The sequence below is a fragment of the Arvicola amphibius genome, chromosome 8 (assembly GCF_903992535.2).
Source record: "Arvicola amphibius chromosome 8, mArvAmp1.2, whole genome shotgun sequence".
NCBI lineage: Eukaryota > Metazoa > Chordata > Mammalia > Rodentia > Cricetidae > Arvicola > Arvicola amphibius.
In genome coordinates, this window is record NC_052054.1 from 94,642,073 (window position 1) to 94,658,445 (window position 16,373).

The 16,373-nt window shown below is 40.1% G+C and overlaps 1 protein-coding gene across 12 annotated transcripts in view; it reads right to left on the reverse strand.

Moving 5' to 3' along the window:
• Positions 1-5,056: 5,056 nt before the first annotated feature.
• The window catches only part of Pam (peptidylglycine alpha-amidating monooxygenase), a 289,362-nt gene continuing 278,045 nt past the window's right edge, over positions 5,057-16,373 (reverse strand). For 4 of the 12 annotated variants that reach the window (XM_038338639.2, XM_042055491.1, XM_038338640.2 and 1 more), the window contains 4 exons: positions 14,707-14,760; positions 9,449-9,652; positions 6,559-6,612; positions 5,057-5,901 (listed from right to left, as the gene is read on the reverse strand). In XM_038338639.2, coding sequence (XP_038194567.1) covers positions 5,720-5,901; positions 6,559-6,612; positions 9,449-9,652; positions 14,707-14,760 — 494 coding nt within the window. In that variant the 3' untranslated portion in view covers positions 5,057-5,719. The remainder of the gene's footprint in view (positions 5,902-6,558; positions 6,613-9,448; positions 9,653-14,706; positions 14,761-16,373) is intronic. The other 8 variants (XM_038338643.2, XM_038338649.2, XM_042055489.1 and 5 more) reach the window with 4 other exon arrangements.

A 16,373-nucleotide genomic window follows, 5' to 3' on the forward strand; every position in this document is an offset into this window, starting at 1 on the left:
TCCACATTTAAACTGTGGAATCGTGGATCCCATAGGGACTTGTGCCTTGAAGGAACAGGGGCTCATGTTACCATGCAGCTAAGCTCAACCAAAACGGCATCAGGAAAACTTCAGAGATTCACTTTAGCGATTTTTATATTAGATTAAGGAGGTAAAATCTGACCTCTAAGGTCCTCCTCCTGTGACGCTGCAATAATTTTTTTTTGTAATTTTAATGTTTTGTTTTAATTTGAATTTAACGTGATACATTTACTGGCCTCTAAAGAGGACCCAAGAGTTTTCCCAGCCATAAGTCTCAAACACTGGCCTACAAATAAAGATAGCTAACACTTAGAAATTTTACATAGATTGCAATAGGGACTTGGGATAAATCACTAAGCTTCTGCCTGTGAGGAGATGCTGCATAGGCTCTGCTGGGTCTAAGCATCTATTATTCATGCCTGATATCTCTAGGCCCATTTTCCTTTGAGATAAAATGTTCTTTTCTAACTCAGTACTTCTTTGTTCTACATGTATCTGCTTTTGTTTCTGTCCAGTCTGAAAATATGTAAGCTTCCCTTCCACAATGAGGATTATAAAAACATAATCTTAAACCAGGGATGTAGATTTTCATTCTCCCTCCTCTCCTCCAAATGCAAATTTCCACTTTCATCCCCACCTCTGCAGAACACCTGCTATGCTCCCCTCTTCCCCTCTGCCCCATCTTCAGAGGACCAGCAGCTCTCCCATATCCTTCCTCACTACTCCATCCCTTTGTCTCAGCCTTCAACTCCAAGAGACATTCATTGGGAAGCTACAGCAGCAGAGAAGCAGGTGGGTCAGGGGAGCAGTTGGGTCAGAGAAGCAGGGGGTGTGGGGGCAGGAGAGCAGGTGGTTCAGAGAAGCAGATGGACCAGGAGAGCAGGTGGGTCAGGGAATGGGGGGCAGGAGAGCAGGTGGGTCAGGGAAGCGGGGGGGGGGCAGGAGAGCAGGTGGGTCAGGGAAGTGGGGGGGGGGCAGGAGAGCAGAAGGGTCAGGGAAGCAGGTGGGTCATTTTAACTGTCCTCAGAGTCTGGAGCAAGGGGGTTAAAGACTTTCGAAAGCCTCAGGGAGCTAGGAAATGCAGGATGGGACAGTTGTCAAAGTGATAACATTTGCTAGCAGTTAGAACTAGAAAGCTCCTGCTAAGAAAGCCAACATGTCTACCTTCATTGGGATTTACAACACTGAGACTGTAGGGGAACAGAGCTGCATATGGGATTTACCACCCTCAAGCCCTCTATGCCTCTGCAAAGTCTCTGCTCCCATCTCCATGGAGAGACACCTGTCTTTCATTGTTCTGGTAGAAGACAATTTGCTTCTGTTATGGTTGATCTCCCTCCCCCCAATATAGTTGGGTATTCATGCCACTATTGCACCTAGCTCAGGCAAGTTGTAAATGAACCTCACAAACTTCACACTGGGTGAGGCTGATGCTCCTCCATTGACATAACTAGCCCTCTAGCCCTATGAACACTAGTCAATACAGGTGAAGCTTTCTGTTGAGTACCAACTTGATTTTTTTTTTTTTTTGGTTTTTCGATACAGGGTTTCCCTGTAGTTCCAACTTGATTTTTTTTAATGTTCTACGACAAGTATGTATTGTCTTTAGCAATAGGTTCTTACCACAAATTCTGGAGGCTAACCAATTGACATTATTTTTGACAGTAGCCTGTTATCTTTGGTGGAGTGGACCTCTATAAGACTCCATTGGCAAACAACTTCAAAGGAAGTCACCCATTCCTAGTACTGGGGGTTTTATCTGAAGGTCTTTGATTTGGGGTATTGTTCCTGATTATGGGGTAACTGTTTAAATTCCTTTTATATGCATATATTTTAGGAGGCTTCTACAGTGATACTTACCATAGCTTTTGTTTGTTTGTTTTCAAAAGGCCTTAAGTGTTAGTTAAACCTGCCTATATTCCATTATCTACCCTGTCCTCCCACCACCTACCCCACTTGATATCTCATATCCCATTTTTTCCATCACTCCTTTGTAACTTGGTATTTTATTTCCACTTCCTTGTTGGACAGTCTTCTAAAAGGAGGCTCTGATATCTCTGAAGCTCTTGCACACACTGAAGCTACTTTCCCTGGTGGAAGGATACTCAGTGTTCAAGGCTAAACAGAAGTTACTGGAAAGTTCTGGAATTGAAGAAAAACCTTACAGATGAGACTTGTGTGTGTGTGTGTGTGTGTGTGTGTGTGTGTTTGTGTCCTGAGTATGAGGTACAGGAGTGGGTGGTTTCTGAGTAAAAAGTACCACTTTATTGCCCCATTTATTTGGAAATACGATTTGGTCTGACAGCATGTTAAGCTCAGCTACTCTCTGCACAATGTATTTCTTGGAGATGGGCCATGGAACAGGAGGCCTAATGACCAAAGGTGTTCCTTCGTAATTCAACTCTTTGGCTCACAATCCAAAAAGTGAAACCAAAGCTGTGGGGCTTTGTAATGAGTATTTCCTGCTCTCAGCCACCCAATGTTTAAGTCTTCTTTGCTGTAGGATACATCAACAATGAATTATAGTTTAGCTGACTGTCGAATAAATGCTAATGCAAAGTCCATGACTTTCATTGTTACTGTCTTAGATATTTGATTTATAGAAAATTCAGGTTAAAGTTTAGGGATGCATGCGAAAGAAGATACTGGTTTAATAAAAAAAAGGAAGGAAGCTAAGAACGAAAAACATTTATGCATATAATAATTTAGGCCCAACTCAGTGAATGACAAAGCCATTAATTTAACCTCTCCAAGTAATACTCTCTGACCAATTTGTTTACAATATAAACAAACCCACAGATGTTTACCTATGCTTCTTAATTAGTCAATCATACCATTTTAATAGCCAACATAACACACTGAACAATTAAGGCACCCAGAGTGTGTAAAATTGTAGAAGAAAAAGTTTGAAAAATTACTTCAAAATTTCTTTCCTTTCAAATCATCTGTAAATTATAACGGAGGGAAAATAGAGTCACCTGTGTGTAACTGGTGGACAGAAATGGCCATTCTCCAAGGCAGTGACTTTCAACCCTGGCTTTACTTTAGACCCATCTACAGAAAACCTAAGACCATCAATCTCTGCTGAAATCCATTAAAGGCCAACTGCAGTACATATGGGTGTCTGAAAGAGTAACAAAGCTCTTAAATTTCTCTGTCAACTGAGGGCTGGGGATCCTTTCCTTTAGGGTGTGTCTCAGGCAGAGCAATCTCTAATTGACTCGATAAAGTTCAGCTAAAAACAAGTCAGTCAACAGTCAGTGGAGAGATTGCCTGGAGTCAACACAAGTCATTTGTTTCTCCTTCCTACCGTTGTTTAAGTCACAGAAGTAGACTGCTTGGGGTGAAGTAGTGTAGGGTTACAATGTCTGGGAAAATGTTTTCTGAGATTTCCTACTTCTGATGCTACTTGTTTATGTTAAGAGATACACGTGAGCCGGGAGGTGGTGGTGCACACCTTTAATCCCAGCACTTGGGAGGCAGGTAGGTGGATCTCTGTGAGTTCAAAGCTAGCCTGGTCTACAAGAGCTAGTTCCAGGATAGCTAGGACTATTAAACAGAGAAACCCTGTAATAAATGTAAAAAGAAAAAATAAAATAAAAATGTAAAAAGAAAATCTCGATAAATGTAAAAAGAAAAAAAAAAGACACACACACACACACACACACACAAACAGATCTTCAAAATGTATTTGTCTACTCTGCCTCTACTGCTGAAGAATTCAAATTACCTTATGTGGCACTATGGCACTATGTCTCTGAAGACACTTGGGAGTCAATTGTTTTGATCATAATATTAAGAATACTAAATGTTTAATGAACTCATGAATTATGTAAGTAATCAAGTATTATTTAATGAGCTACTAGAAAATCTGGAGCCAAATTTGTTGTTCATGAGCAGGTTTCACAGGCTTGTATCAATTATTCCACTTTAATAAGCTACTTCCTTTTCCTTGTCCCCCCCTGTATTTTTATCACTTTGATCTCTTTGTATCAATTACTCCCCCACAAAACTGCTCAGATATGATCAGGTGTATATATTTAAAAATTATAGCAAATGGAGCTGATTATCCAATTTTGAGCCGGGAAAGATGGCTCTGGTGTCAACAGACTAACTTCTTCGGTGTAAGAAAGTTTGGATTGCATCCAAGCCAGTCTACATCACAGGCATCTTGTGTACTGGACTAATTCTGCTTTGCAATAAAAAGTCCTAAGGCAGAGTTGAACATGCTCACAAACACCCAAACACTGTTCTTCTAGGAGTCTCAAGAACAATGTGGTGAGAAGAACATAAAAGGATGGTCAGAGAGAGAGAGAATGGATTGTTTTTTTCATTTGAGAAAACACAGGAATCAAAAACATGATGCTTTTACTTGAGGGTGAGTTTAACATATAGAAGTGTGGAACACTTCCGATTAGATCTAATCACAAAGGAGAAAAAAACAATCCAATAAGACTTTAAACAATAACATTTTTGAGCAAGTACCTTAGTAGCTCAACTCCTAAGATGTCTGAAATACAACTGGGCATTTTGATAGAAGGTTTCTAGAGTCAAATCATTTAGGTTGGAAAGCTACCAGGTTCTCCCTAAGTTACACTTATGTAGCATTAAAAATATTCTCAGAAAGTAATCGGAAGTCAGTGTGAGGACTTCCCCTGTATCACAAGGACCTTTGACCCTGGGGTCAAGTAATTCTTTAAAGAAATAGAACAATAGTCAACTATGCTGATGGATTAATTTGTGTTTGACCTCTGAGACATAGGCTCCCTCCAATTAGCCGTTTTTACCTTTTGAAGTACTATATGTGAAATGCGTCATGATTTCTCAAAGAGAACTTGTTTTTTTTCCCATGTTTGAATAATCATAGTTTTTAATATAGCTTGGCCACATAAAATTATCATCTGCATTTTACACAAAGCATTTATTTTGGTCGAAAAGAATGAACTAGTTCTACTCTCTGATTTGTGTAATTATTAAAAGATGTTCACAAAGTGTTTTAAGTATGCAGAAAAAAAATCACAAAATACACTCGGACTGCTAATGCTCTGAAAACACTTTATTACACAAATTACATTCAGATTCCGAAAAATAGTGTTCTAACAGTGTAACCATCTAAAAATAAGACATCCCGGAAACACACCAACTGAAGAGAAATTTAAAAAAAGAATTTAAATAGAGACTTTTTAAAATTTCTCTCATCGCAATATAATGTTAGTGATTTTAAAAAAATAGAAGGAGATCTAGCAGCTTTTCGTTGTGCAGCGCAAAGGTTCTCTTTACTGCCACGGGCTGAGAATGCTGAACAGGAAAGGCACCAAAGAAAGACACTGGCAACGGGCGCGGGTCGGGAAAACACTGTGTGTTCAAGCAGAGAAGGGGGCTATTTACATCCACAAAAAAGTCCCCCAGTGTAAAGGAGCAAAACTTCCATCCTGGGGTGGGAGTGCGGCGGTGGAAGAGGAGGGCGGTTTCTCTACTCTAAGTTCATATAAAGACAATGGCACTGTAGTGAACTGTTAGGCAACCCCTCACCTAGACACAGAAGCCAACGTAACCGAATGAAGTAAATAAGGTGTGTACAGTCCCACACAGACTAGTACAGCTTACAATCAAATGCACAGAACTTTACACGCACTAAAAGGAAAGGAATCTGGGCATCCTTGGTAAACCTCACTCCGCCGAGAGGAGCGCCTGGCGTTCAGGAGGAAGGCGCAGGTGCGGGCAGCGGGGCCGAGTACTCCTCTTCTGATTCACTCCCATCATCTTCGTCTTTCTCATGGTCGCTGCCCTCTGTGCTAAGGCGGTCAAACCCTTTTCTGCTGTAGCCTTTACGCCGGCTTGCAAAGAAATTTCCTAGGTTTAAGCCTCCACTTCCTTTTCCTGGAAAAAAAAAAAAAAAAACAAATGACATTGTACAGGTAAAATGTGCACAAACGAGCCTGTTCCCTTCCCTTGTAAATTTTCAAACATTTTAAACAAGGAAAGAAGTAGGGAATGGGAAATGGTCGAATGTTTTTTTAAAGAGTGATATTCAAAGAGATTTGTCTTAACCAGACGGACACTACTCAACAGACTCTACCAAAGTAAACAATGAGATTCTAAGCTCCACCAGAATATGTTTCTGCAGGCACATTTCAGATCCATTATTCCTACTGTTTCTCTACACCCCTCCTGGACCGGCAACTCCTAAACTGCTGTTCATTTCAATGACTTTACGAAAAGGTCTTCTTCCCTAAGACAAGGTCTGACACTCCAGTACCCGTGACAGCAAGTTTACCAAAGACAAACGCAAACAGAGGACGGCAGGGAAAAGGAACGAGATAATCCGGAAAGGCAAATAGGAAAAAAGAAACAAGGCCTGAACTGTGTTGCCAGGCCCATGCTTCAAGGTCTTCACTTTTACACTGAGGGCTGGCGACACTGCCCACCAGGTGCTGAATTTTCATGATCAAAATACAAAACAGGGCCTTGTTCTTCACAAGACACAAGCTTGTTGACTCTGAACCAAACATGAGATTCTGAAGGTCACAGGCATACCTCTGAATCTTCCGAGGACTCTTCCAGAACTTGGCTCGGGTTTGTGTTCAGAATCTGCTTTAAACAAAACGGAAAAACAAAACAAAACAAAACAAAACAAAACAAAAAAAAAAAAAACCAAAGCAAAAGACAAACAAAAAGATGGCACATTTTAAATGTGTCCCAATCACCCTCCTCTATCTAAGGGCTCAGCTGTCAACATGAAGTCAGGAACTCACAAGAGACTAAAAAGTTTTATTTACATGCGATTTTAGAAAAGGCTATATATCATTGAGGAGCATAAAGGGGGCTGAAATGGTTGAAATTGAGATGTATATCAGGGGTAGTATCTTGCCTTGCCTCTTGCCTCTTATAGGCTGTAATTTTGACAAACTAATTTCTCAAGCCTCAGGTCCCTCCCACTCTGAGGAATGAGAGGTCAGTAGGTCAGTATCCATCTTCCCATATCTGTGATGTATAATAGGGAGTGTTACATGAAGGGATAGAAACACGCTGGTTAGTGTTCATGCTCCCACCCCCCCCTCGTATTTGTACTGGGATAGAATTAAGTTAGCAAAATAGTGTAAAAAATGGAAGCTTTTGCTAAAAACTTCAGGGACATTTCTTTTTCTGTTAATAGAAGCATACAATCCTGCTTTGGATCTACATAACCTCCTTCATAGGAAGCTGATGTGAAGGCAAATGACCTGAAACCCCAAATAATTCCCATGCACTTAAGGAGACCTCAGCCCTTTCCCCTGAGGCTCCCATCTGTAAGAGAAGTCGATTTTTCTTTTTTTATGGAGAGGTAGAGCTCCCAAAGGAATCCACTTGTCCCCTGCTGTGTTCTCTCTCTCATCATTCTTTCACGGGGCTATACTCAGAGAAGTATCAGGGTACCCAGCAGCCTCACGACAAGAGCTGAAAGGCAGATGGCAGCTGACAGATAGAAAACAACATGGAGAAAGAACTGCAAGAAAGCCAAGAATAGACTCAGATCCACAAAGAACGCGGTGCCTTCCTTGGCCAGTCCTGTGTGCCCCGTGCCTAGCTGGGTGTCCGGGCCGACTCTCAGTGGAGTACACAACCAGGGTGAGTGCAATCAATGCAAACCAAACTTTAGGAGGGTTCTCTCTCTCTCTCTCTCTCTCTCTCTCTCTCTCTCTCTCTCTCTCTCTCTGTCTGTCTCCCTCCCTCCCTCCCTCCCTCCTTTTTTGATAAAAACCCATTTATGAAAAACAATCCTTGAAAATAGTTAGCAGGCTAATCTACCTTTTCAATTAAATGTCACAGAACTGCATAGAATTACACTTTTCTTAAATAACACATAGGGGCACAATGTTGCTCCCTTCCCACACAGCCTTAGGCTTCAGTTCCATGTCACATGTCCCTAATAGCAAATGGGAATGAAGGCTTTCTTGACCAGTAGTCACTTCCTGTCCTGCTTAAATATCCAAGAGTCCTGCCATATGCCGAGGCCCCACCCCCCACTGACATCCTTTGTCATTTTTACCTCATTTCCATCTTTGGTTGAAGTTTTCATATCATCTTTTGTGTGTCGCCTATTGTGTGAGTTTCCTCTACTCATCCGACTCTTTCCAACAATTATCTTATTCAGCAACTAGTATCAAGAAGTGCTGTCTGTGCTGGGCACATCCAATCAATACCACATATAACACATTTGTTCTCTTAAAGTCTATGTCTCACGACACGGCCGGTTTTCTTTCTATTCATGACAATTCCAGGTTCATAACAGTCCTTTATGGGAAGAGCTAATTACATTTTTTCAAAGATTTATATGAAATAAATAAAGAGTTAAAGAATCCAAGAAACATTATTTCCATAACTCATTAAATGGAATCCTCCATTCTTTGTTTCAGGGTCTTTTTTTGTGTTAAGGCTTTTGTCATGGGTACCTGAATCCCTGCCATTGGCTGCCTGTCCTCAAATAGAGACCAGACTCTGTTTCCTGATCAAATGCTGCCTCCCACAGTGCTCCACAGATTCCCTCCCAGATACAACTATAGATGTCTATCTGCCTTAGGATCCAGAGGCTGCTACTGAAAAGTGTGATATAAAAATGATATCAATTATTCATTCAATATCACTGAAGGGGCCTCAAATTATGACAATTATTTTTAAAGATACTGACTTATGGTACTGGACCCTGCCTCATTCAGTTAGGAAATCTAATGGTCAAATTTATGACTATTTAAAAACCAAGTGGTTTGCTAGGACAGGAGGATTCTGGGTAAAGCAGAGGCTTGAGATGGGCATCTCTTTTGGTCTATGGACGACATTACTTTTTATACTTGCTAATGACACTGGTGACATAGCAGGTACCAGATACTGTGGCAAATGCGTAGTGTCCATTGCTCTAGCTCACTTTCACAAACCTCATATTTTATTCTCATTTTATCCATGAAGAATCTGGTTTAGAGAGATTAAGTAACTTGCCCAATGTCATGCAGCTAGAAGCTAGAGTCAACCTGATAGGGGAAGAATACAACCTCAAGATGCCTAACCCAAGTATTGCGAGTTCTGGTCCATTCCTAACAGCAGGTATTTTCTTCTCCCTGATCTGCAAGATGGTTTATAGTAGATCTACAACTTCACAGCTTTCTAAGGTGATATTATTTGGGCTTAAGCCAACTGTTTAAAGGCAATGAGTGAAGTTATAGTCGAAGCAAACTACCTAAATTTCAGAGGTTCCAAACAGATTTTATATTCAATATTATTTATAGTCACCTTTCAAGACACAGATAATAATATCATAAGAAGGTAGACAGCATGTAAATCAAACTAAGTCAAGCCAAACCAAACAGACAGATATGACAAAGTTCCTAATGGTAATTAGGCCAGACATGCTTTCCAAGGTAGGGTCCAAATCCAAGGGGCTCATTTTACTTGCCTCCAAAGGCCCTTGATTTTTTCCATCGAATAAACATGACAATGGCCAGCAGGACAACCACAGGAATAACCAGAAGGGTTGTAATGAGAACCACGGGCACTCCCGAGTCTGGCTCTTTGCTCAGTTTCTCTTTTTCTTGCATCTTCTGCAATTCTGAGGAGGTGGGTTTGTTCTCCATTTTGGATTCAACAACTGCCTCGGCTTCTTCAGGGAGAGAAGAGTTCACAGTATGCAACTGATTCAAATATTCCAAGCCCTCTCACCCACCCCTACCCAGTCAAATCAACAATGGTTCACCAAGAACTTGTTGAGACCAGTGTATGTGGGGTCATGTTTCAATCTCAGCATCTATAAAGTCAACAGCAGCTTTGGTGATTGCTATATAGTTTTCACCTTCTGGCTGGTGGTCTTTAATCTACCTTTAATTCCCTCTTTAGCCAGTAACTCCATAGCATATATGTCCTTTTGCATTTTTCCAGGGTTAGGATCACACACTGCTTTGTGTAGAGGAGAGGAGCTGGTGCTTACTACTGGAGCCAATCATACTTCTTCTCAGGTATACTAGCAGAATAACTTTGGGCAAGTTAGTTAATTTATTTTGGCCTAGCAGCATCTCATTTGTAAAGCTATGATGTGATTCCCTTCATAAAACTTTTTGATTTAGATGTGGGCCACAAAGAAGGTGCTTAATATGTACTTGGTTCATGGTACCTTTATTTTATGACTCACTTCTATGTTCTGTGATGTTTTAGTACTCTCTCTATATAGTCACAGACATTTACAAAGTTATAGACTGACAAAGAGAAAAAGCAACCGTACATTTGTGGTCTTTTATATAGTTCCCAGCAAAATATGTGGACATAAATGCAACATATATAATTTATTGGTGATGAAAATAACATCAACTTTCTGAGACACTGACAGGAGCTGGGTAGGTATCAGGCTGATCAGGCATTAAGCACCGTAGAGAAACAGATTCAACGAAGCTGCAGAAGCTACGCCAGGGGCTTTAATAACTATTGACTTAGAATTTTAAGAGCAGGGAAGGAAAAGAATTGGTTCACAGACCTAACCATGGTTCTATCAACCTCTTTGTTACTACAGAAAATGTATACACAATTATTCTACATTTAAACGTGTTCCATATTTAAACAGAACAAAATGCAATCATGGGATTAAATAACCTAAAACAAATTTGCCTCTTTGGTATTCAAGAATGTGTTGCCTTTAGAAGGAAGGCCTGATTGTATTTGAAGGCAGTATATACTATGAGACAATTACCCAGTATCATAGAAAATAGAAGGTTTTTTGCTATTATCGTTTTGTCAATTTACATCTGGTATCCTGCATGAGGCAGAGCCAGGGTTGAAGTATATTAAATGTAGAGAACCAGAGATGGCATCGGTTATAGACTGAGAGAACCAGATTAACATTCATAGAAAGTAGATGAGGCACGGTCATGAACTAGCTAAGACACATACCACTTTAGGCTTTTTTGGCTTCCATGGTTCTCATATTTTGGACATAATCTACTAAAAATACTTGAACATTCTAACATTTGGAGTAAACTGAAATGTGTTTGAGATTTTAAAAGGTGCTTTGCTAAAATGAGGGCAGTTTAAAAAATGTTCCAGCCTTAGAAAGAAAAGCAATATTGCTGTTCTTCTGACGGGATGACATAGGTAGAATGAAAAGTCTAACAGAACACTTATCACAAAAGAGTCCAGGAATTCTACTCAAATAATAAATAATCCAAATTACATCGTTCCACTCTTCATCTGAAATTTCTTTATTTAGCATTTCCATATTTTGGAGAATCCCCAATGAGCAAGCATGGAGTGTAAAGACTCTAAAATGAGCCAATGCCCGAGTTTCTGGAGATAAAAGGGAAGAGAATATGACACTCTTGTATCATATAAGATGGCATATACAGTGTGCCTAGAACAAAAATATCTTATGAATTCAAAAGCTGTCAACGCATCTCTAGATACAAAGAAAAAGCCATAGTTAAAAAAAAACTGATAGATAAGAAGCATTTCTTTTCCTTCTTCTGCCCTTTAAAGCAATATTTCTTTAAAGGACAACTATCTGTACTTCTTTGTGAGGGTAATTGCCTGGCATTTGCATTTTTCTATTATTTTATTATTATTTATTTCGCATGGTAATACGTTACTTAAAAACTTTCCTCTTAAAAAATAGGACCTTTTAAATCTTAAACACATTTCATCTTATTCCAAATGTTAAAATGTAGCTTTTTTAGTAGATTACATCCAAAACACCAAAATTATGGAAGCCAAGAATGTCTGAAGTGATACATATCTTAGTAAGTTACTGCTGTCTTGTCTCATCTACTTGCAAGTTCATTGTCATATCCTCTATTTTCTATGAACGTAAAGCTGAATGTTTCGCTCTATAACCAATGTTGTGTATGCATTTGTGTGAGTGCGTGTTTGCATGTGTTAATGCATTCTGTGTGTGTTTGTGTGGTGTGTGTGTGTGTGTGTGTGTGTGTGTGTGTGTGTGCGCGCGCATGCGCACGCACACCTGAAGTCGGTATTACGTGTCTTTGTCCGTTGCTTTCCACTTTATTCTCTAACGTAGAATCTCTCCCTGGATGCAAAGCTTAACCACTCCAGAGAATCTAGCTGGATGGCTCACCCTCAAGATTCCTGTGTCTGTTTCCCCAGCGAAGGGATTCCAAGAGGCTGCCATGCTTGCTCTCCTTTTGTGTGGACTCTTGGGGATCCTAACTCTAGTCCTCATGCCTCTGAAGCAAACACGTTAATCCACCGAGCTATCTTTCAAGGCCACTCCTTCTGTCTTCCCTCAGACTTCTTCTTTAATAAAAGCAACTGGGATAATAATCAGGAATGGGGGTACATTCTTAATAGAGCAATATGGAAATTGTTACCTAGCTCATAACAGACAGAAGTGAGAAGGGAGGATTGTGGAAAGCACATGATCTTGTGACTTAGGAAAACATGAAAGCTATACCCAGCATCAATGACCGTCATTCTCATTCATGTTTTCTCTTCTCCTCCTACCTCGCCAACAGATCCTTATAAACCCTCCTCTCAATAAGATCAAAGAGGTTCACTGCACCTGAGGGCCTCTTTCTTTTTTCTTCTTTCTACTTTTGGAGACTGATCATCATTGTCCTCTTTACATGGGACAGGGGACCGTGTGAGATCTAGGTTTTGACCTATTTTATTCCTAGTAACTCTATTTGAAACTTTAAATCATTTCCCTAAGCTTTTTTTGTCATTTCCAATTCTCTTATTTCTGAAACTCCCTTAAATTGTTGCTTCTGAAACCTTGTTATAACTGCTCAGTTATATGACTCCTCATGCGGAAATAAGTATCACCAAAGTAACTCACATTTAGAGTTGTAAAATTAACAAACACCTCCTATGTTGCCAAGTGGCAATTTGCTTTGGCCTCTGTTACAAAGGGTAGCTTCATGGTTTTGATAAATGATAAGATCTAGGTATCCAGCATGATCCGTATTCTTTTTGTAATAAGAATATAACTTATAGTAGAAAAAGAATTATTTGGGTTAAAGGAACAAAGTATCTCTGTTTGAGGTGGGATAGTCCCAACTATTAGACTGAACTTTCTTGTAGACACTTATGTAAAATTCACTATTTAGACTGCTGGGTTCTGCCCCAAGACTGGGAGGTTTCCCATCTGAATGGGCTCACTGTTTTCCTTCATCAAGCAGCTAAGGTGAGGTCAGGTCAGGATAATTGGACTGTTTCCCACATATTACCATCAAGAACGTTTTGGTAAGGCATATTTAAATGGAAATACTTTGAAATAATTTACAGTTTAAGAGATTGGAACACAAACTGCAAATCATTCCTAACTGCCTGCATTCTTGGAAGAACTTATAGCGAATGGATTGATGTGCTGACAGGACTGATCTGTCCTCAACACTACAGCAACGGCTAAGAACACAGAATTTGATATCAAAAGACTTGCATTTAAAACCTGACTTTAACACTGACTTTCTCCTTCATTAATACCCATCCATATTTCCACATATGTAAAATAAATATTATATGGTTAGAACGATTAAATTGGATACTTTTTGTGTTGTCCAGTTTTAGTGTTCCATATATGATAGCTGTTATTAACAAAAATATCTTTTAAATCACCCTTATTTGGGGATAAATGTAACATCAGTAATACTATATAAATAGCAATGATTTAAAGCTTGTATATGTATTTGAGTAATATGAGCACCACTCTGTATGGTCCTCTGGGCAGAATCTCTACAAATGTCAAGTAATTGTAGTTTATTTTCTCAATTATGTTCTCTCAGCCCTTTCAATGTGGAGCCTACTGTCTTTCCTTTCTGCCTGTATGAACTTCCTTTTGTTCCTGGCTCTGCATGTCTTTCCAATCTACTGTCATGAGGCAGGAAAACAAAGGACGCCTAGACTTTGGTCTAAAGATCTCCAGGTTCAATATGAAGAAGGGAATCACTTGGTTACTTAAGCATGGTGGGTCCTTAACAACCCAGCACCAGTCAAAAACTCATACCGCACAGAGAAACTGCAGGTTCGAACTGGTTCTCAGAGAGGGAAAAGTAAGGAGACAGAGCTTTTGAATAGAGTAGAGTAGCTGCTTACCTGTAGACAAGCTCAGATACTGTACGTCTGTGATTCAGTTACCTGCACATGGGGACATGTGGATGTGTGCCTTCTGTCTCTCCTGCTTTTAAATGGGCAGTAACTGTCCTGAGGTCAGCTGTAGTTCCATTTCCCTTAGACTCAATACACTGCCCTCAGTCAGTCTTATAGGCTGAGAGGTACCATGGCAGGAACTGGCAGACGTGCCAATGTTTCTCATCAGATAGGACTGACTCACCAAGGATTTTCACTTGCTTAAATGAGAGTGCACGTAGAATTTTCTAGCATACTAAAGAATCATTTTTCTGTGTAAGATCAACAATACTTCCCAATATGACTAACTAAATATTTTCCTTCCTGCATTATCTTTGGATCATGAGCTAGAGGTTTCTGAGATCTGCATCCATGTCCTGCTCCTGGGAATCAGTGATTGGAGGCCCCCCTGACAACTTCCTTTACCATAAACAGAAGCAGCAACGTGGAAGTTTAAGGGCTGGGTACAAAGCAGAAGTCATGAATATTTACCGCACTACATATTTTTATCCTGATAATTTTATACTGCAATCAAGAGCCAAAAACAACCCAACAAAACAGATTTTGGTTTAAAAGAGGACTCTGACCAACCTTTGATTTCCTGGACCTCAATGCCTGCCTTTTTCACCGATCGATGCTCCATTTCTGTAAAGGCACAATAAAGAGTGAGAAAAATCAGAATCCTCTTAAAGAACATTTAAAAACTTAATTTTGATATAATTTTTATTCATTTACAAATATTTCCTAAGTCTAATTAGTGGTCAGGTTTATGAATCTTCTATTAAACATCCTTGGGTAAGCTAATAGTTCTAATAACTTTAGATTTAGAAAAGAGTTTTCGCCAGGTGGTGGTGGCAAACGCCTTTAATCCCCGCACCCAGAAGGCAGAGGCAGGCGGATATCTATGAATTTGAGGACAGCTTGGTCTACAGGGCTAGGTCCAGGACAGTTAAGGCTACACAGAGAAACCCTGTCTTGAAAAACAAAAACAAAACAACAACAACAAAAAGAAAGAAAGAAAGAAAGAAAGAAAGAAAGAAAGAAAGAAAGAAGAAAGAAAATGTTTCTAAAATATCACCCAGTTCTGATTGTTAGGTCCAAATGGCAGTGCTGGTGCCAAAACACCCTTTGGCCCCCATTCCCGACCCTACCCATGGCAGTGCTGGCAACAATGGCCTAAACAGAAGATCTCTGGTCTGGTAAACAGAAGAATTGTTACTGGGTAAACTGAAGCTTAACTTCAGCATTCCTCAGGAATTTCCATTCATCAGGACCTCCTTAATCTGTCCTCAAAGGTCAACTGTCTAAGGCAAGGACATCTAATTCCCAGTTAATCTGAAGAGCCTGTACCAGCTTGAAGACCCCCCACACTGCTGATTGTCACATAAAATCCACTTGATTTTTCCACCACTTCTCTCTGCTTCTCTCTGCTCCCTTCCCGCGCCCTCCTGAGTACAGCCTTGGCAGTTCGATCCCCAGTAAACCTTCCTTTCCACCTGTGACGTGGTCCAGTTCAGCAGCTTCATCACTGCCTTGCTTACTGCGTTTTCACCTGGATCACGTCTTAGACTGAAGATGGTTTCAACTGATGCATCAGGAATTTGGAGTAACAAAATTGACGCTATAAAAAATGCACTACTAAACTTGCTTAGGAATTATTACGTTATGCCAAGCGGAATTTAATTAAGGGAGTGCTGACTCCAATATGACCGGAAGGTAAGCGGCACTTTGACCAGGCTTGCTAGAAACTGCTAGGGAGAAAATTCAGCACCATTATTTAAGTTTATTTTCGGGTTGCTGAGAAAACACTTCTGCTAATGCTCTTTCACCAAGCTTGCCCTCCATTTCAACCACAGAAGGAGACAAACTTGACTTACATCAGGCCAATAAGCTCATCTCCATATCAAGGAGATATGCCTCCAGTGGGCAGCTCACGGGAACAGTGCAGTGTGGCAACCACCTTTAAATCCTGATCTGCCATTATCCTCCCCTCCCCCCATGCTCTTATAAGAAAAAAGCATAATTCTGCCAGGTGTGTAAGGTGATCCCGGGTAACAGCTACCAGAAAACAACAACAACAACACCACCAATAACAATACTGGTATACTTAAGATATAACTCTAACAATATTTGGCTGTGTAAATTTCCCACTAACCCAAGTAGCCATACCGGTAGTGTCCTGTCTCTGTTTAGATTGTTCAAAGGATGATAATGTATGTGAAATAGATAAGCCTAGGGCCTATAAAAACTGGTAAAAA